This window comes from Manihot esculenta, chromosome 14, assembly GCF_001659605.2.
Source record: "Manihot esculenta cultivar AM560-2 chromosome 14, M.esculenta_v8, whole genome shotgun sequence".
In the NCBI taxonomy this organism is placed as follows: Eukaryota; Viridiplantae; Streptophyta; class Magnoliopsida; order Malpighiales; family Euphorbiaceae; genus Manihot; species Manihot esculenta.
Window position 1 is genome coordinate 13326699 of NC_035174.2, and position 21432 is coordinate 13348130.

Sequence of the window (21432 nt, forward strand, 5' to 3'; positions counted from 1 at the left end):
ATGTGGTTGGTACAACACTGTCCACAAGCTAGCTTTCGGTTGAGCTAATAGTGGTGAAACGTGATGTTACAAACATCTTCTCCTCTTCATGTGGATTTTGAACAGCCTTAGCTTCTGCGGAACCTTGCATATTTTTTTCGTATGTCCTAACTGACCACACTTATTGCATTTAACATCAGGCCTCCACCAACATCTTTTTTGTGGATGATTTTTTTTTTTTTTTTTTGAAATAAGGACAAGATGGAAAAACTTGAGTGTTACTTCTGTTTTTGTTGTTGTTAGCAGAACTTCCAGACTTGTTCTTTTTCTTTTTCTTGCTACCATTGTGGTTAGAAACTTTTCAGGAATTGTGACTAAAATTTTTTGCAATTCTAGAATCAAAAAATTCAGTACCCTGTAGTCTTACCCTGTTAACTATGCTGAGAAGTGTGTCTGATTATTCTTTAATTGTCTTTGATTCTTACATCTTTCGCAACTCAAATTCTCTTATCAAATACAGCACTTGCATACCTTTAATCCGCTCATCGCCTTCGTATTCTTGTTTCAAGATATCCCAGATCTTGTTGGTTGTTTTGAGAATTATTATTCTATTGAAAAAATTGGAAGAGACTGCTGCAAACAGACTTGCTCTTGCTTTTGATTTTCTTTGCTTATTTTCTTTATGGTTTTTTATTTGTGCTACGATTGGATTGTTTGGCAAAGGAGGAATTTCATACTCCTCGTCTACAGCCTCTCACACGTCAATAGCATCAAGATAGGCTTCCATTCTAACAGCCCATGCATAATAAGTAAACTTTAAATGAACTGACGACTAGACCTCAACAACTTAATCTACTAGCTAATCATGACTAGTATGAAAAATTAAATTAATGGAGGAAAAATCAAGCAATGCATCGAAGCTTTTGGAAGATGTCCCGAATGAGCCATCGTGCCATAAAGAAATAAGCCTTTTGAGTGGAATGTATACCGTCCCAACTCATACGTTCTTCAGGTTTAGCACAAACAGGAACATCAGGAGCTCCACAAAATCTTTCAAGGCTAAAGTCATAATCTCCTCCACAGCCACAGCAGGCCTTTTGTACTGAATTGGGGTCAAATCCTGTTTCGTTAAAGCAAACAAGTAAGGGATGTTAGTTTCAATTATGTACAGTCTATGTATAGCTCCCAGAATTGACAGCATTTAAACAATTACCTAGCAGTGCAGCCTTTTGCAGAACCCACTTGTAAGCATTGTAGTAATCGCCATACACTATAGTCCCGTGCGGATGCTCTTCCTGCAATGCTATAATTCCTTGTTGGAGTAGTTCATTGTGATATATTGCAAAGTTGTTGAGTCCTTTCAGGCAGTGAAGTTCATCATATGCATTAGAATCATTGGTATCATTGGTGTGAAATCCTGTGAGATATATGGGCATGCATCCAATTGGAAAATTTCCAGGAACTACAACTCGAGTCGCACCAAATCCAATAACTCTCTACAAAGACAACATACCAAAATTAAGTTAAAAAAAGCAGGATCATAGATAGAAATTAATTAGTATTTTTTTTTTTTTAGTAAATCAACCAACTGCGACAGCATCTTTGATGGCATTAACAACATCCGGTATCATAGGTTTCAACTCATCAATAGTCTTGCCTTGTAATAATGCATAGTTATAATCATTGCCTCCAATTTCCCCAACCATGAACAGAGATTTTTTATATTTTTCAATGCAATCTGTCAATTATAATAAGGATGAAACATTAAATAAGAACAGTTACAACATGTTAAATTTATAACATTATGAAAAGCTAAAGAAATATATAGTAACCTTTGGAGTTGTGGCAAGTTGAATTGAAATGGGCAGTCATCCAGTTGAGTTGTACGGAAAGAGAGCTGTTGGTAACAGGGGCAATGATTCTGTTTTCTGCAAGAAATTGCACAGGCAAAGCAGTAGAGCCAGCAACTGCAAAGTTGACTCCATGTGTCTTGGTAGAACATTCATTCAAATATGCATTGAGAAGGGGAACACCAGCTGATTTTGCTGTGAAAATACAAACAAGCACAATTTAATTTGCTTTAAACACAGACAGATACAAAAACACAAGAGCATGAAACCAAATTAGTTGCTTACCAATGAAATCAATCATGAGCAAACCATTGGAGCATCTACCAGTTGCACTGAAGCAAAAGTTTTGGCCATAGGGAAGCCTACCAAAAACAGAAGCAGGGTCCTCGCGGATCAAGTTGCCGGTGTCAGATATTGAATCTCCAAGGTTATAAATCGCCTCAAACTGACAAGCCTTGAGAAGATGAGCATGAGATGCAAGAGGAAGAACAAAAAAGAAGAGAGAGCAGAGAAGAAAAGGAAAAAGAAGTTTGCAGGAATCCATGATTGTGGTCTGGTAGAGAGGATACAGTGTAAATGTAGGCTTTGGCAAATTTGAACGAAAGCAACTGGTTGCAGCATGCTCTATATATAGCCATAAGAAATTACAGTCCATGTAGATTTAGAAATCCCAAACCAAATAGAACTTGGTACTTGTTCTTTTCATCCCATTTGCATATGAAGTCCAATTTGGTCCTGATATTTGTATTGTATTTTTTACAGGCAAGACCGTGTTTCCAACTTCGAACCAGTGCTCTTAATCACTCTCGTCACAAGCCCGTGTTTTGCTTAAGTAGCGTTGTTCTTATGCCCAAACAAAAGATTTGATGGAATTGAGTCACCTAGCCAAAGGAGGATTTTAATTTTAAAAAATAAAATAAATTATTTTCTTTAAAATAATTTAATTTTTCTTTTAATCATAAAAATTATTTTTTATTAACTAATTCCACTGGTTGTTTTGAATAAAAAAATATAAAAAATATTTTATTAAAAAATAAATAAAACCTTAGTCGGAGAATTTTATGCTAAGTTTTCTTGGCAATATAAATTTAATATAGAATTCATATATGAAAAAATAATATTAAATAATGAATGTTAATCGGAAAGATTATTGAAACAAAATCTAAATGTCTATCATAATTTATATTTATATTTAATATTTTAAATTTTACAAAGTCAAAATTTTTTTTAATTTGCCACAATTATAATAAAAATTGTTAAATTAAATTTAAAAAATAAATAATAAATTACAATATAATTTTAAAATTTTATTTAACTAATAAAATAATCTTTAAATATATTTTATAACAATATTATTTTTTATTAATTCCATTATTTACTCCCTATTTTCACTTTTATATAATAATTAATAAAAATTTAAAATATGATAAAAATAAAACTTTACAATTTAAAATATAAAATGTTTCATTTTATTTAGAATATTATTAATAGAAAATAAAATTTTTTAAATATAAAAAATATACGCATAATTTATAATATTAAATATAAATAATAAAATATTTTAATATATATTATTTATATGTGATATTTTATATAATATAAATTTATTTATAATATATTATATAGATATGTTATTCAAATTATACTATAACTCAAAAAATAAAGAATTTCTCTCATACTTCTTATGTTTTATAGCTTTCATTAGTTATATTAAAAAATATAAAATGATTTTTTATATTTATTATTTATTATATATTTATAATTTTAATAATATAGTACACTTTTTAGTAATATTTTAGAGATTTTCGATTATATTTTGTGTTTTGCTGATGAGAAATGAAGGGAAATCTTTCTCATATGTGACAATTTAGAGTAAATATTCATATATTTATGCAGAGAAGAGTATTTGATTTAAATTGAAAAATTGATTAAATTAAATTAATTTAAAATTTTGATTTGATTTTTTATACATTTCAGTTCGATTTTTAATTTTAAAATTTTTTATTATTTCGATTTGATTCAGTTTTAATGAGAAAAAATTAAAAAAATTAAATTGAATGAATTATTAATAATAATATATTATTTTTAATAATATAGAGAAATTAGATTATATTAAAATTAAAATATTCTAATTAAATTTTAAAATATTAAAAATAAAGAGTAAAAAGTAAAAAATTTATTAAAAATTTAAATTGCACATACCGAATCGAATCGAATTGAATCAGACCGATTTAATTCGATTCAATTTTTAATCAAAATTGATTTGGTTCGATTTGTATAAATACTAAAATTTTAATTTTTAATTTATTCAATTCGATTCGATTTTGAATTGAAATAACCGAAATGATCACCCTTATATTTATGTAATCACATTAAACTAATTTAATTATTTTTTACATATTTATGTAACCACATTAACTTAATTTAATTATTTTTCTCATATTTATTAGATGTTTTATGTTAAATTTTGAAAATGGTTAGTAGTGCGTTTTTATTTTATATTTTCTCTATTTTTATGCATAGGCTTGAGACATTTTAAAAGGGGAATCAGATAAATTCAGAGCAACTTTTGGGCGAGAAACAAATGAAACACAGGAGGACTTGTATTTCTTATAACAAATCTTATATGTTTTAAAGGCCTATCTCATGTTTTTGAATAAAAAGAGAAGTAAAATCTGACAGAGAATAACACAGGTCAATTTCTGTGTAATGATGGTTTATCTTGTATTCTTGATATTTATTCCATGTTTACAGGAGGAAATTAAAAAAGATAAAATATCGCAATTTTACAATGAAGAGTGTTTTTTATTTTTATTTAGTATTTTTCTGACGTAGTTTGTATTTTTTATATTTATATGAAAAAAATTGTAGAATACAATACGAGACAGACTCGTGTTATGTAAGTGTTTATATTTCAGGAATATAAATTCATCTCAACCTGTGTTTTCAAGTGAAATCTGAATTTGTAAGACAATCTTCAGGACATCAGCGGAAGAGATTCAAGAGGCGTGAATACTTCAATTTTCAAAGTTGGGAGACTTTTTGGCAGCATTTTAGATATCTTTATACCATAAACATCGTAAGCCAGTAAATGAAGAATATTTGAGAAGTAGAATCAGCACGTCTAGAGCTTTTTTTTTTTGTTCTTTTGATTTATCTTTTAAATATTTAATGATTTTTAAATCACTTTTTGAATATTTTAAAAAAGGTTTTTAGTTAAAATCTTATCTTATTAAGGTTAACAAGTATTTGTACCATACTCAATAATAAACCCAATTTAAATTATTATAATAATTAATAGTTTGCCAACACAACTATTAAAATATTTTATATTATTATTATAAAATAATATAAAATTATTTTATAAAATAATATATTTTTTTATAAACTTATCAGTAAAATATTTTTTTCTTTATATTGAAATTCTTAAATTAAAATTATTGATTGACGGAGAATATATTATAATATTTTATTTTATATTTTGAGATTCAAAATAGTATAAGAAAAAGCTATTAATTAAATATGAAAGTTATTATTATAAAACAAAAAAGAAGATAAATGTAGAGAAGAATTAGAAATATAATTAATATGCATGATTTTTAATTCTAGAGTAATAAATTTAAAAATTTTAAATATTAATCTGGTATAAAATTATGTATCAATAAATTTAATTATATCAAAGAAAATTATAAATTTTAGTATCATATATTATTAATATCTAATAATAAATTTTATTCAAAAATATATATTTTTTAAAAAATAAAGTTTACTATACTTTAATTGGCAATAGTTGTAGTGGCGGTGGAGGAGAATTATTTAAATTAGAAAATTTTAATATTTAAATAACTCTTATTCAATTTCTATCTATTTAAGGGATTGAGTTGGTCGAGAAAAGTTGTACAATTATGCATTTTATAATAAATATAAAAAGAACAATAAAAAAAAACTTTAAAACACAAGTTAAAATGAAAAAAAATAAAATAAAATAAAATATAATATGTGAAGAGATTATAATAGTGAATTTTATATAGAAGGAATATATGAAGGTTGTATTTTTATAGAAAATGGAGAGATATCTTTTTGAAATGGGAATTGAGGATTGGAAGAGTAGAATCTAAGACCTGTTATATTTATTCAGATATAGTTACCACCAAGTTAAAAGATTTATTCAGATATATTTACCATCAGATTAAGTCTATGAATGCGGACTTGAGAGTTTGAAAGTAAAAATTAATTACAATATTAAATGTATATAAATTTTTATAGTTTGATATTTTAGATTATGTTCATATTATATTTATATCTATATTTATAAAAAAAAAATCGTTGTGTATTTAAAAACTAGCCAAAATTAAAAAAATATCATATTTAAAAATATTAAAACAATTGGTATTATTAGTGATTTAGCCCAAGTTATAACCTAAAACCTTTAAGAACAAACCAATGTTTTTAATAATACAGCAATTATTTTTCATTTCTATATTGGAGAGGGCAGGTTGGTTACTTAAAAATCAAAGTTTTCGAAAAAAAATTCTATGAAATGGCCAATAAAAATTCATATGATAATTAGAAATTCAAGACTCTGTGGTATAGTTAGAATTGAGAAATCAAGAATAAATTCATGAATCAATTTCAATAATAAGAAATATCTCCACCATATAAAAATCATAAGTGATGATCGGAATATCTCTATAACTCTTAATAGAGACAGCAACATCTTTTTCTTCATCGATAGTCAATTGATGCATATTGTCTTCTATGAAAAGGGGAAGGAAGAAGTTAGATTTAAGGAGGAGGAAAATATGAGAGTATCGAGTAAAAAACTACATAGAAAAACTTGCGACCAAATTAAAAAAAATTATTTAAAATATAATAAAATTCATATATCAATATGATATTTTAATTTATAATCGATTGAGAGTATAAATTGACTTATACATTTAGATACATATAAAAAATTTAATAATAATTAAAGATCAATTTAAATATGTATAAATTCTATTAAATTTTACTAATTTTAAATTTTTTTAAATTAATTTTTAAAATTGATTAGATCTTTCGTAAATATATATGACGCTCCAGTCGGTTATCTAACATTTTCAACATTATTTGCTTGGAATCCTTATTGAAAAGCCTTAGCATTGGCTTGACCTGCAAATTCAAACCTATGTATATGGTGGTCGACGATCTCTATTCCTTATTATGATTGTGTGGTTGCGGTGGTTGGTTTGGAAATTGGGGCATCATCACAATTCTCAAACAGGCACTTGTAGCAAAGATAACCAAATAAGAGTGACGAGCATTGAACGTCAAAAGAATGGAATCATCCACGAGGTTTCATTTGTCAAAATTTTTCACAACATTTAACGATCCATATTTCCACGTGGGTCCTTTGGATTTTTGGTTTCACATACATATCAAGTACAGCAATAGTATTCAAACACAACAATTAGCTTGGAAAAGGCAGCATAGCTTTATTTCTAGTTCAGACTTGAATCCTACCTTTATTTCCAGTATTCAAACATTTAATTTAAAAAATAATGATCCCATATTTTATTTTAGAGATTTGAGATTTGAAAATTTCAACTTAAATCTTTCAGATGAACAAAATATTTTTAGCCATTAGATTAAATCAGGCTAAGCATAAATAATTTAGCATATTAATAAATAAAACCTCCATAAAAGCCAAATTGCATGTTTCGCAAAATGTGTTATACTGTTATTTGCCACTCGTAAGCGTTACGTGTAAACAAGGATGTTTTTGGAAAAAAATTCTTAATAAAAGATAAATTAAAAATAATTTTTATGAGAAATTTTTTTAAAAAATTCAGTTTATTATGAATTTAAAAAATATTATAATGAATTTTATGTATTTTTTATAAAAAAAATTTATTTATTTATATTTAAAAATATCTTAATTTATGATCAATTTTCTATTTTTATAAAAATTTATTTTATACATAACGCGCTTAATTGTGACGATAAGTCATGGCTGGCTCAATTGCAACTTACTTGACTCGTAATCTTTGACCAAAAGCTTGACTAAGTAACGTAATTTGCAATGGTAAGCATTACGTTTAGATAGTGGTAAAAGTATTTTGGTTGATTTGTTTTAAAATTAATTAAATTAAATAAATTAAAAATTAAAATTTTAATATTTATAAAAATAAATTAAATTGATTTTAATCAGAAATTAAATCAAATTGGTCTGATTTGATCCGATTTAATTAATTTAAATTTTTAATAAATTTTTTATTTTTTATACTTTATTTTTATTTTAAAATTTAATTAGAATATTTTAATTTTAATATAATCTAATTTCTCTATATTATTAAAAATAATATATTATTATTCGATTCGATTTTTTTAATTTTTTATTAAAATCAAACCGAATTGAAATAATTGAAAATTTTAAAAATAAAAATCGAACTGAAATGAATAAAAAATTGAATCAAATAAAAAATCAAATTAAAATTTTAAATTAATTCAGTTTGATCGATTTTTTCAAATTAAACGGAATATTGTTTTCTCCTACATTTAAATGAGGCTTATTTTAAATTTTTTTTAAATGTGTGTTTTTGAAAATAAATTTCCAAAAAAAAATTATTCACATTTAATAATTATTTGTAGAATGATAAAATCTAGATAATTTTTGTACGATCTTATACATGTTGAAAAAAATTTGTCTAATACAATTAAAAATTTATCTATTTAATTAAAATTGAATTCTATTAATGAATACAATTATATAAAAATCTGTCTAATTCAATTAAAAATTATGAATTAAAATTAAAATTTTGTTATTCTTTTTAGTAGCTCAAAAATGTAAATTTAAATATTTATAATACTTTTTTCTGATGAAAATAATAGAGCAATTTTTTTAATGATATACTATCCTTTAATGTATTTTATAATTTATTCGTATAAAAAAGTTTAAATCCAATTTATTAAAAATAAAAATAAAAATAAAAATGATTAAATAGTATAAAAATTATTAATGTCTGAAATTAGTATATGACTATAAAAAAAAATAATAAATACAAAATTAAGAAGCTGGAATAGTGAGATTGTTAAAATTTATGTTTATATTTGTAAATTTTTATTATTTAAATTAATTTAAATTTAACTTATAAGTATCAATTAATTTTAAATTTATATTTTTATTATTTAAAATTTATATTTTAAAGTAAAATAATAAATTTATATTTTAAAGTGAAAATTAAAATAAAAAGTTGAAATTTAATTAATGGATGTTAAATATTTATTAAAATAACAAGGTTAAAAATAATACATTTTTAAAGTAAAAAATAAAACTTTTTTAGATGAATTGATAATTAAAAATAATCTTAATTCTTTTAAAAATTTATAATTAAAATAACCACTAAATACTCTCAATCATTTTTAAAATTGATCTAATTTGTTGAATTTAATTTTAAAAATCATAAAAAATATCGCTAAAAATTTATATTATTTATTAATAATACAGATATTATTTTAATAGAAATTAAATTATAAATTTTAAAATAAAAAATTAATAAAATCATAAAATACTTTTTATATTTTTCCTAAAATAATAATATTCTCTTATTCATACTAATGGCAAGTATAAAATACATAGGAAATCGTATATCCAAACCTAAACCGAATTAGTATTAGATTAATTTAATACTAAAACTCCTTTCAAAATGATTAAAATTTATTTTTAACTATTCCGACGTATCACAAATCTGACCATTAGTAGTTGACAATGTTAAAATCTGTTTAATTTTTAAAATTTTAATTAATAATTTACTTGAATTATTCAAATCCTGTATATTAAATACATAGTATATATATATATATAAACCGATGAATATTATTATAAAATATATTTTATACATCTCAGAAAGCCATAAATCTTAGAGAAAGTAAAAAAAATTATAATTTTATAAATATATCACTATAATTTAATTTATATCAAAATAATATTTGTGGAATCACATTGTTAATAAATAATAAAAATTTTAAAAATTGTTAAAAATATAAATATAAAAATCAAATCAGAACATATTAATTTTAAATAAATTAAATTATATATTTAAATTAAAAATGAGTGAAATTATATAGTATTTTTTTATAATTTTCTTTTGAAATTAATAATATAAAAATTATCACTATTTATTAATAATATGTTATCGCAAAATATTATTTTTAAATAAATTAAATTATAAATCGTAAAATATTTTATTCCAAGCTCTTTAATTCAATTTGTATTAAAATAATATTCGAATTGAATTAAAATAATATTCGTGATATCATTAGTAAATAATAAAAAATTTTAAAAACCGTTAAAAATATAAATATAAAAATTAAATCAGGAGATATTAATTTAAAATAAATTAAATAATATATTTAAATTAAAAATAAATAAATTATATAGTATTTTTTTATATTTTTATTTTGAAATTAGTAATATAAAAATTATTATTATTTATTAATAATGTGTTATCGCGAAATATTACTTTTAAATAAATTAAACTATAAATTATAATAATATTGAAATTATATGAATATTTTTTATATTTTTCTTTAAATTTAAATATCATTTGATGAATGTTAATTTTTAATATAAATATAAATTGTTTACTATTTTAATTAAAATAAATATTTTAAAATACAATAATAGAAATAATAAATAGTTTTTAATATTTGAAATTATAAGAAATAATATTTTATTATTAAAAATAATTTATTATTATAAAAAACAATATATTATTATATCAAAACATATTAAACTTTAAATACAAATCCAAAATTTTATTAGATAAAAAAAATAAATTAAACTAATTTAAATTTTAGTGAAAAATGTTTAGGAACCGAGGATAATAAAAAAGAAAATTTTTTTTCATGAGATGTAATTCATTAATTATACTGTAAAAAAAGTAAATTTTCTAAAAAAAAAAATTCCGATCGGTCGTGATCCCTACGGAACAGACGATCGTGATGACGTTGCAATTTCATTTTCAACCATATTTGTCAATCGAAGTCAAAAAGAAAAAAACACAGGAAGATAGAATTTGCGAAATTTAGGACCATAAATGTAAACGGCAAAGGGGATCATTAAATTTAAAAAAAAAAAAAATATTAATAATAAAGGTTTGCTCATAAATTATGAACACAACATACCGAGTTTCAATATGTCAAGCAAGCCAAAGCATTGCCATCTTTCCACTTTCATGACCGCCAAAATTTTTGCCCCCTTAATCTTCCTCATCACTCTCAATCTCTTCATATCTGAAGCACAAGCCTGGATCAAAGCTGCCTACTACGATTCAAGTTCAAATCTCCCTGTATCCTCTGTAAATTCTGCTCTTTTCACCCACCTTTTTTATGCTTTTGCTGGTATCAACAGCTCCACTTATCACCTCTCCTTCCCCTTCTCTAATGAATCAAGCGTCTCTACCTTCACAACTACCCTTAAAAGCAAGAACCCATCAGTGATCACAGTTCTATCTATCGGCCTTGCTTATGGAAACTACTCGATCTTTTCTTTAATGGCCAGTCAGCCTTCTTACAGAGAATCCTTTATTGGGTCCTCAATAGAGACAGCCAGGCTTTATGGCTTTGTTGGGCTAGAGCTTTGTTGGCTCTGGCCTAACACGAGCTTTGACATGAAAAATATTGGAGTTTTATTAGACGAGTGGCTGGCTGCTATAAATTCTGAGTCAAGAAACTCTAGTAAGCCGAGATTACTCTTGACAATGGCAGTTCATCGCGTGCCCACGAGTTTTCCAGTTGAATCTATGCAGAGAAACTTAGATTGGGCAAATATTATAGCTTTCGATTATCATGTCCCCTTAAAGGAGAATGTTACAGGTAACCATGCTGCTTTGTTTGATCCTTCAGGCCATGCTAATACTGATTCTGGTTTAAAAGAATGGCTAAAAAGAGGGTTTCCAGCAAGCAAGCTGGTTTTGGGTTTGCCTTATCATGGCTATGCATGGAAGCTGGTGAACAAAAATGGAGATCCTAATATTGGTGAACCAGCTTCTGGGCCGGCTCAATCAACTGATGGTTCAATAGGTTATAAAGCGATTAAATCATTCATCTCCAATTATGGGTATGGAGCCAATTCAATCTACAATGCTACATATGTAGTGAATTACTTCACCATGTGGCCTGTCTGGATCAATTTTGATGATGTTGAGGCCATTAGGGCTAAAATTTCATATGCAAAGACGAAGGGACTGCTCGGTTACAGTTGCTTTCAACTCGATAATGATGATAACTGGCAGCTTTCTCGGGCTGGTGGGAAATTTCTTAACAGATGTTTATATTTCATATGATATTTTTTTATCTTGTTTCTTTATGAATGTGTTCCTAATTATTGGAAAAAATTGACAGCTTATGAAGTTGGTAATGATCATGAAAAGAAGAAGCCATTACCATTGTGGATTATAGTTTGTATCCCAGTTTCAATTGTAATCCTGCTGCTTCTTCTTGGTTCTGTGTCATACTATACAAGGAAGAAAATGCTCAAATCCAAAGGTAAAACAAACCTTTTTAGCCCATTTAAATACTGAAATTTGAGCATCTCTTTATTGAAATATGGATTTTTTAACAAATTTTGTGTTCCTTTTCTCCATCTTATATATTTGGTTCAGGAAATGATGCAGAACAGGATGCTCCTAATCTGCAAGTATTTACTTTATCTGAAATCAAATCAGCTACAAGAAACTTTTCAAGCGAAAATAAGCTCGGAGAGGGTGGATATGGACCTGTTTACAAGGTAACTTTTCAATAAATTTATCACACATTCATAGTTCAGAAGAAAATATGAGGAATGCTATATGACTGTTGGTTCTAATCTTTAACAGGGTAAGCTTACAAGGGGAGAAGAAATAGCAGTGAAGAGACTTTCGAAAACTTCACATCAAGGGATCAAAGAGTTCAAAAATGAGGTTAAACTTACAGCAAAGTTGCAGCATGTTAATCTGGTGAAGCTTTTGGGATTTTGCATCGAAAAGGGAGAGAAAATGTTGATCTATGAGTACATGCCCAACAAAAGCCTCGATTTCTACTTGTTCGGTATGTGCATACGTTTACATTACAGCTTTACTTATTCATTTCATCTCTTGAGTGACTTGAGGTATGCATGTTTGTAGACCCCAATAGAACATTGAAATTGAATTGGGGACAACGAGTGAATATCATTGAAGGGATTGCTCAAGGGCTTCTGTATCTCCAAGAATACTCTAATTTGACAATAATTCACAGAGATATTAAAGCTAGCAATATATTGTTAGATAGTAAGATGAAGCCGAAAATTTCTGATTTTGGCATGGCAAGAATTATGCAGAAGGAGAGCAATGAAGCCAATACAGGCCAGATTGTTGGGACATAGTAAGCTAATTGCCTCTGCAGATCAAATATCTATTGCTTTTCAACTAAAATTAGCATAGATCATTAATAGACTCATATGATATGCAGTGGCTATGTGCCTCCCGAATATGTGAGACGTGGCATATACTCGATGAAGTACGACGTTTACAGCTTCGGAGTTCTGCTTCTGCAGATCATAAGTGGCAAGAAGAATACATGTTTTTACGGTTGGGCCGAAAACCTTAACCTTTTGGAATATGTAAGTCATGAACTTTTACTAGCTCAACATCATGTTGCATGCTTCTAGTCACTAACACTAAGAATACTGGCTTTGTATTACTGATTCACAGGCTTATGAATTGTGGAAGATGGAAAATGGCATGGAGTTTATGGACGAAACGTTAGACGATTCACTTTCTCCCTGTAAACTATTGAGATGTCTGCAAATAGCCCTTCTGTGTGTGCAAGAAAGGCCAGCAGATAGACCATCAATCTTGGAAGTTTATTCCATGCTAAATAATGAAAATGCAGCTATTTCTTGTCCTAAAAGACCTGCATTTTCTGTCAAAAGTGGTGAAGACGGAGACAATAGCTTATGCTCTATGAATTCTGTATCTATTTCTCAGATGTTGCCTCGATGACTTTGCTTTGTAGGTGCCTATTATCAGATCAGCAATGTATCTACTTACCCAGAAGTTACACAAATGACTTATTTTTTGGACTCCTGTATTTTCTAAGGAAATTATTGATTGATTTTTTCTGTTTTTTTTTTTTTATTATTAATTGTCTGTGTTTCATTTCCCCTTTGATTAAGAGAATAGTGTTATCAAATCATTAATTTTGCTGGAATGGTATTGTTAGAGATAGACATGTCATTCAAATAGCAGAGAGAGCCATCTCATGAACTGCAGCATTTGGTTCTCTGGGGACATGCAGGCGAGAGCTCAGGTTCTGGACGTCCTCCACAAGAAGACCCAAGTAATGCAATCTCTCGTCTTTGCGAGCAACCCTAAAGGAGGGGACGTGAATCAATTTCCAAAAACTAAGGCATTGAAATCATCAACTGTCAACTGCAATGTTCCAAGATTAGCTTAGCTTCCAGAGCCAAAGCAACGGGTATAACTTGCTAATATCGCACAATAGAATTTTAAATTGTTGTTATTCAAATTTTTTTCGATGGAGATATATTGATTAGAAGAAAATTAATAATCATATATTTTTTTTACAGTGCTTTACTCGACAAAGCACTGGAACATTAGATTCTACCGTAAGAAATGTCCCACAATGAGCTAGTCATTGGTGTCATAATACTGGGATGAAATTTGAGATCAAATTTGGAAATGTAAAAAGGAGAAATTTGGATATTGAAAATATGGGATTTAAATGAACCTAACTTATTGATTAGACTTTGATGAACTGGAATTCAAACTCACTTAAGCAAAGCTCATCAATAATGGACTCAGCAATATCACTACCGATAATGGATAAAAAAAACAGCTGGAACAACATTACAAGAAAATTACTTAAAAATTACCATAACATCAACAAGGGACTTGTTCACCTCCAAGAACACAGGAAAAGAACAGGACAGACGGAGAATTTTGAGAGAGTTTCAACTAGGAATAAGAGCATGCCAAGGAAAGAACAGTATTTTCACCCAACAAACATGGATTAAAGAAGAGACACCACTCATTTGAGTAGTGTCTTGACAATAGATTTCACATTCAGCTTTTTGAGATCTGTATAAGATTGTCCACAGCCAACGAACATAACCGGTGCACCAGAGATGTAAACCATTGACAATGCTGCTCCAACCTATCAGTTCATGAAAACAAATCATGTATCAGATTGGTCAACAAACATAAAACACTTGAAACAGCAGAGGAGAGAGGTGGGGAAGAATTGCTTGTGGCTAATGGGATCTTCTACCTTATCATCAATTGTATCAAACTTCGTAAGTAGAATACCATCTATTAGTCTTGGACTGGGTGAAGTAGAGAGGTCAGCCAATTTCTGCAAAGAAAACAAACAAATGTCACTTGATAAATTCAGTATGCAGAAAAGGACATGAGACAATGAAATGTTTGAACTTAAAAAATTAAACCTGATTGAATTTTGATAGTTGATCAACTGCATCATTTCCAACCAATGCCTCTCCAACAAACAAGACCAAATCAGGATTGTTGAGATAAATAAGCTTTGAGAGAGCTCTCATTAACGGTTCATTATCCTGAAATACATTGCAAGTGCATCATCATCACCTTGACGAAATGAAGAAAGCATATCAATGCGTATGAGTTTTTATCCATTGCCTAATACTCAACCACTATCACATTGACAAAATGCAGCAGCAATGCATGAGTCTTGTTCATGGCCAAATACTCAACTTAACCAAGTCATAATCACAATCCAGTTAGGATTGCCATGAGGATCCATTGTCTGTAGTCCAAGATGATTAGGATATATATGAAAAAAAAAAGTGCTATTGATTCTGTTCAAGTTGTCTAATCATGACCCCTAATCTGTATTTTGAGAGTAGCTTGACTGCTTTTTGAAAAGAAATCCACAGAAATTTTCTTTGCCAGCAAACAAACATCACCCTCGTATATATACACAGGTCAAAACTAGTCAACCTCAGTTGTGAGAAATCAGACAAATTTACCTGCATCCGACCAGCAGTATCAACAAGAACCACATCAGAACCATTGCGTGTCGCCTCTTGAATTGCTTCCTTTGCTACAATGGCAGGATCCTTCTCATAGCCCTTTTCAAATATAGGGATCTACAAAAAAAAATGGTCAGCATTTAATCTATAGTTTCCATCCAGCACAATTAATCAAGTAAACAATACAACGCCATTAAGAGCCCACATAAATTGCTGACATTAATTAAGGTATCAATGTTGTACCTGAAGTCTTCGTGCATGAGTACGCAGCTGCTCAACAGCTCCTGAGCGGAATGTATCACAAGCAGCCATCATAACACTGATATTATGCTGCAGAAGCCAGTATGCTACCTGCAATGTGTAGAAATAACCTGTGTAATTGGCAAACAGGATTCCAAAATGATAAAAATTGTCATATGCAGAGAGTAGTATGGGTTGAACCTTAGCTAGATTGGTGGACTTCCCAACCCCATTGACACCAACAAAAACAACAACATAAGGTTTCCTCTGTTCCTTGGCAGCATGTACATCCCTCAATATGTCAATAGAGCGCCTAGGAGTCAAAATACGAACAAGAGCTTCTTCCATTGCAGCCTGTAGCCATAATTCCATATCATGATTATACACTTACTGCCGTGTCAAATTAGTGATGCGGAACCCAGGATCGACATGTGATCAAAAACCCTGTCATACAACTTGACAAAGAACAAGATAAAGATATCTTTCAGAAGGTTGCTCTACTACACCCCTAACCAACCAATGTGATTGGAAACATAGATAATCAAGCGAAGGTTGCTCTACCACACCCCTAACCAACCAATGTGATTAAAAACATAGATAATCAAGCGATTCCAGCTTCAAAAAAAGAGTGAAAAAAAATCGTTTCAATTGTTTGATTTAAAAAAAAAAGAAAAAGAAAAAGAAAATAGAGATGTCAAAATTTAGTGTTTTATTCGCAAAATGTCATACTGAATTCAAAGAAGATCCCATGTCTGTTGATTCTTTTCTTGTCATTATGGTTGAAGATTCGAGGACGAATCTTTTCGAAGAATGAGAGAATGATACAAGTAAAGAAATAATACAATACTTCAAAGATTTAAAATAGGAACTCCAAATCATGACAAATCAAGTTACGATCGCTTAATTCAAGGCTTACGAGATGAGAACTATATTTGGAAAGCATGGGAGAATAAGGAAACAAGTCACACTCTCTTCAACACATGTGGACGCACAACGCACTTTCAGATCGCATAATACATGTATGGCCAAATTGCATTTAGGCCAGTTTTATTATTTTGGTATTTTAGTATTTAGTGAGATTTGTTTTAAATTAATTTGGCCTATATTAGAAGCCAAATTCGTGCAGCCCATTTAGGAAGGAGATTTCTCCAAGATAATTTAAGAAAATGATCTTTAATGTAATACAGTTTTGACTATTTGACTAGATACCCTTCTTATATTGTAATTATACCTTCCTACAGTAAAATTAGGGTTTGAAGGCTATAAAAACACCCTTAAGGTGGCAGCCACGAGGAAGGCAATGAATAAAGATGATTTTATGAACAATATTTGTTTTTCTTCATTATTTAGCAACTTATCAAAGTTTAACCTTGTGGCATTCTGATATGGATCTCCTCCATACTTAGTTAACTTATCAAGAATTTCTTGTGGCGTTCTCGAAACTGAAATCACTTGATTATCTATGTTTCTAATCACATTGGTTGGTTAGGGGTGTAGTAGAGCAACCTTTGCTTGATTATCTATGTTTCTAATCACATTAGTTGGTTAGGAGTGTAGTAGAGCAACCTTCTGGAAGATATCTTTATCTTGTTCTTTGTCAAGTTGTGTGACAGGGTTTTTTATCACATGTTGGTCCTGGGTTCCGCATCAGTTAGTAAGAAGCAAAAAGAAGAAACTCAATTTTCAGATGCAACCAACCTGCACTGTCGAAGATATCCTGGTGAAAGATGCCAGCTTTTTACCTTCAAGACTTGCTGCAACTGATTCACAAAGCTTCTCAGCTATCTCTTCAGCCTGTGTTTTCCATAGGAACAGAACTCCATGAGCATGAAACTTGAGATCCATAAATACTGATCAACTACACAAACAAATACATATACACACAAATCATACAGTTTCTATGGATAGGTAAACTTACCACATTCTTGGTCATCAACCTATCCTTGAGAGCTTTCAGAGCTGGCTCCAGATCTGACTTCTCCAAATTTGCCTTTCCTGCAATACTGAGCCAAGGAAAGCACATGAAACATAATGTATATTTCAAACAACTGCATCAATCAAATTTAGCTAGTTTCTGTTCCCATTCACTTCTCCTTTAAGTCTTTACTCCCTAGCATAATTTCAGTTGTAAATCATTTATAAAAGAAGCAAGTCTAAAACAGATGGTAATAATATGACCTTTTTTGGCCTAGATTAACAGAAAAAGTACTTTATTACAAATCCAACAAAAATTTTTGAAGTAAAGGACAGATCTTCAGACAAAAAAAAGGACAGATAACACAATACACAGATCTATTTACAAAAATGCCCACACCTCAATTCACTCAAAGGACAAGACAACAAACAAGACTTTAGCAACTAATACATATTTGTAATGCTGATACACATATTAAACAACAAATCACGAGCCAATATGCATTCTAACTGTCTAAAACCTGATGAACCAACACTGGAAGCATAGGCCACAGCTGATGGCATATCAGGCAGCTAGACAAACCATAACTTTGAACAACAAAATATCACATTACTTTTCAATCCAAAATAAAACTTTTAGTCATCACAAACAGAACAGTCCAGCATCATCAATATTAATAACATTAATCAGCAATCAGAAAGTATGTTGCATGCTTTGAAAACTGTAGCACTGAATAAGATAACCAATGATATACTGTGAACATGCCAGCCTATATCAAGAAACAAAATAGAAGTTGATGATAGTAGCTGAATTCTATTTAGGAAGCCTGCTTAACACTAGAAAGCACTTGGATACCAAACTCAAGAACTGCCACATTTTTTGTAATACTCAAAAACCTGTTTTATGATCAAAGGGATTAACATATTACTCATTACTAATGACACAAAAAACCATAGTCCGATGCTGTAGATAGGTTTTTATAGAAAATATTGACACTTCATCAAGAGATAGTTCATATGCCACTACCCTAAACTCAATCACCTCATAATCAAAGCAATGACTAATAATTTTTACAATTGAAATGTAAGAAATTACCTCTGAAACATAGATGAAAACCATCCCTTCTTCTTAGTATCAGGCTTGCTATCTTTTCCCACTTCCTCATCTTCAGCCTCACTGTCACTACTGATAATTTCTTCCTTGTCCATCATGCTTTCACCATGATCAGTTGCCACAACCTCTATATTCTCATTCACGTTCTCCAAAGGATCTGTAAAGTCCAATTTCGACTCTCGAGGCGAATCATCCCAAACTCTATTCTTTTTTGTTATCTTTTTCTTTGGGTCCACGTCCACCTTGGAACCCTTACTAACAACAGTATTAGTTTTCTTTCCACCTTTACTTTTAAGCTTCTGAAGCTTGCTTACATCAAAAGCTCCAACATTGGAGCTTGCATTTTCTTTACCGTTAGAAACACCTGTCCTAGAACCTTCAATATTAACATGATTACCATTGGAGTGTCCATTCTCCAATTTATAGCTTTTTCCAGTATCACCATCGCCACCATCATTTGCTTCACCCTTTTTCTTATTTCCTCCTTCAAATCCACCCTTTTTCACCTGCCCTTGTTTCTTACCATCATTTACAGGCTTACTCACTTGTTTTGATTTCTTCAATTCCTCAGCTCGGGCTTCTGCCTCTTTCCTAAGCTGCCTAAAAGTTTCGTCAAAATCATTGTAGTTCATTCGCTTTGGATCATAAATCTCCGAAAACTCATGCTTGACCATAGCAAGCAATTCATCCACATACAGTAGATGGAGGATCCGCTGATACACAGCAACAAACACGAGGCCAAGCTCGTTATGGAATGTCCATTTGAGCGTGTATGCAGCACCAGGAGCATCATAGTTGTAAGATGCTGCACCAGATCGTTCCTCCAAAAGACAGGACCGAATCAAGGTGTCAATTGGTGATCCTTTAAGAGCGTTTCCAAGCTCCTTGCATGTCCAGAGGATTAATCCTCCTCTAGTGAAAATAAGCAATTGCTCTAACATCCTTGATTTTCACTAAATACCTGCAGTAAAATTTTACATCAGAATACAAATTTCAAACAAATAACAAAGAAAGGTTTATGCCCAAATTATCAGCAAACCAAACAAGGAGCCAATCGATCAAAATAAAGGGAAAAATACACCCCCCAAATCAAATCGTCCTATTATTTAAAACTACCACCACTTAATTGCAGAATTATATAATTCATAAGCTCATCTCATTAATCGTGATTTTATACAATTTAAACTCAACATCGCGCAAATTTTCCTTTACCCAGAATTTACGGGAAATAAAAACGAAGATAATATCTTCAATTTCATAACTTGATACAAACAAAACATACGCGTAGCATAATTTGGCGATAATAAATCACAAATCGCTAAAAGCTCTGAAATCCAATCCAAGTTACAGATCATGGATTCAGCAAGAAAATGAAATCATATTCAAATCAAAACTAGGAAAAGAACCAATACAAACACAGCCCAGAATTTTAAAATAAAGCATGAAAATTTTCCCAATCAGATCTATGAATCACAGAACTCCAGAATTAGAGACGAATGCAGGAGAGAATAATACCCCTTTTTCTTTTTTTCCCTGAAGTTTGAGAAGCCTAAGAAAAATAAAAAGGAGAAAAGCGGAAAAAATAAGAAAGAAAATAAAACAGGAAAATTTGACCAGGTGAAGAGAATCAAAATGAGAATTTGTGAATGTTCTGCTATTTATATAAGCGTAATATTTGACCAATTTGTATTTTCCGTTGGCCGGTGAAGGAAATTTCCGACACAGCTGACCTATCTTTGAGCGCTTAGCAATTTTACCGCAATTAATTCACATTCTCTCGGATACTTTTCATCCAAACTCAAATAAATTTATTTTAATTTTTTTTATCCTATATTTTTTTTATTGAGAGCCAAATAAATTCATTTTTATTTTTTTTTTCAAATAAACTCACCATTTTACATCAAAAGTCAATTAGATTTATCATATGAATTTTTTTAGAAATAAAATATAATTTTATAATTTGTAAATATTATTTTTAATTAAAATAATATTTAAAAACATAAAATTATATTTATTATTAAAAAATTTTATTTTAGTATTGATATGATCTAATTGAATTTTAATATAAGGTTGGTGGCTTATTTAATAAAAAAAAATGTTAAAAATTATTTTATTTGACCTTTGTAAAAGTATAAATTTATTTTACGATTTTTACATGATAAAAAGTTAACTGAATTGAAAAGAAAAATAAATAATTATTATTAAGTTTCAAATTTTTAGTGTATTTGACAATTATTTAATTAAAATATATTGTATTTTATAAAATTAAATTGTTTAATAATTTTATAAAAAAATCATTAACCACTTTA

General features: G+C 28.9%; 4 protein-coding genes across 4 annotated transcripts; 1 reads left to right on the forward strand and 3 right to left on the reverse strand.

The window, feature by feature from the left end:
* Positions 1 to 721: 721 nt before the first annotated feature.
* LOC110600524 (GDSL esterase/lipase At5g03980) lies at positions 722 to 1685 on the reverse strand. The gene is made up of 3 exons (XM_021737382.2): positions 1569 to 1685; positions 1193 to 1475; positions 722 to 1099 (listed from the first exon to the last, which is right to left on the reverse strand). Exons 1-3 carry the CDS (start codon positions 1683 to 1685, stop codon positions 882 to 884), a joined length of 618 nt encoding a protein of 205 aa, XP_021593074.1. The 3' UTR covers positions 722 to 881.
* A 343-nt stretch (positions 1686 to 2028) lies between these two features.
* On the reverse strand, positions 2029 to 2556 carry LOC110631194 (acetylajmalan esterase-like). The gene has a single exon (XM_021778936.1). It carries the CDS (start codon positions 2482 to 2484, stop codon positions 2050 to 2052), a length of 435 nt encoding a protein of 144 aa, XP_021634628.1. The 5' UTR covers positions 2485 to 2556; the 3' UTR covers positions 2029 to 2049.
* An 8422-nt stretch (positions 2557 to 10978) lies between these two features.
* Positions 10979 to 13964, forward strand: LOC110631188 (cysteine-rich receptor-like protein kinase 41). Its single transcript, XM_021778923.2, has 7 exons — positions 10979 to 12116; positions 12213 to 12356; positions 12473 to 12597; positions 12686 to 12896; positions 12974 to 13211; positions 13299 to 13449; positions 13541 to 13964. Exons 1-7 carry the CDS (start codon positions 11006 to 11008, stop codon positions 13829 to 13831), a joined length of 2271 nt encoding a protein of 756 aa, XP_021634615.1. The 5' UTR covers positions 10979 to 11005; the 3' UTR covers positions 13832 to 13964.
* A 734-nt stretch (positions 13965 to 14698) lies between these two features.
* On the reverse strand, positions 14699 to 20838 carry LOC110631189 (signal recognition particle receptor subunit alpha). Its single transcript, XM_021778926.2, has 10 exons — positions 20639 to 20838; positions 19106 to 20084; positions 18014 to 18098; positions 17794 to 17889; positions 16297 to 16449; positions 16099 to 16206; positions 15853 to 15972; positions 15295 to 15420; positions 15120 to 15203; positions 14699 to 15005 (listed from the first exon to the last, which is right to left on the reverse strand). The coding sequence occupies exons 2-10, from the start codon at positions 20062 to 20064 to the stop codon at positions 14880 to 14882; spliced, it is 1857 nt and encodes a 618-aa protein (XP_021634618.1). The 5' UTR covers positions 20065 to 20084; positions 20639 to 20838; the 3' UTR covers positions 14699 to 14879.
* Positions 20839 to 21432: the final 594 nt, after the last annotated feature.

Coding starts and splice junctions, on each gene's coding strand:
- LOC110600524 (XM_021737382.2), bottom strand. CDS start 1,685: ATGGTTGGGGAAATTGGAGGCAATGATTATAACTATGCATTATTACAA. Junction 1,476..1,568: donor CCATCAAAGATGCTGTCGCA/GTTGGTTGATTT, acceptor TTGTCTTTGTAG/AGAGTTATTGGATTTGGTGC. Junction 1,100..1,192: donor GCAAAAGGCTGCACTGCTAG/GTAATTGTTTAA, acceptor TTAACGAAACAG/GATTTGACCCCAATTCAGTA.
- LOC110631194 (XM_021778936.1), bottom strand. CDS start 2,484: ATGGACTGTAATTTCTTATGGCTATATATAGAGCATGCTGCAACCAGT.
- LOC110631188 (XM_021778923.2), top strand. CDS start 11,006: ATGTCAAGCAAGCCAAAGCATTGCCATCTTTCCACTTTCATGACCGCC. Junction 12,117..12,212: donor CTGGCAGCTTTCTCGGGCTG/GTGGGAAATTTC, acceptor AAAAATTGACAG/CTTATGAAGTTGGTAATGAT. Junction 13,212..13,298: donor GGCCAGATTGTTGGGACATA/GTAAGCTAATTG, acceptor TATGATATGCAG/TGGCTATGTGCCTCCCGAAT.
- LOC110631189 (XM_021778926.2), bottom strand. CDS start 20,064: ATGTTAGAGCAATTGCTTATTTTCACTAGAGGAGGATTAATCCTCTGG. Junction 15,421..15,852: donor ATACTGCTGGTCGGATGCAG/GTAAATTTGTCT, acceptor AATGTATTTCAG/GATAATGAACCGTTAATGAG. Junction 15,006..15,119: donor TTGATACAATTGATGATAAG/GTAGAAGATCCC, acceptor ATGAACTGATAG/GTTGGAGCAGCATTGTCAAT.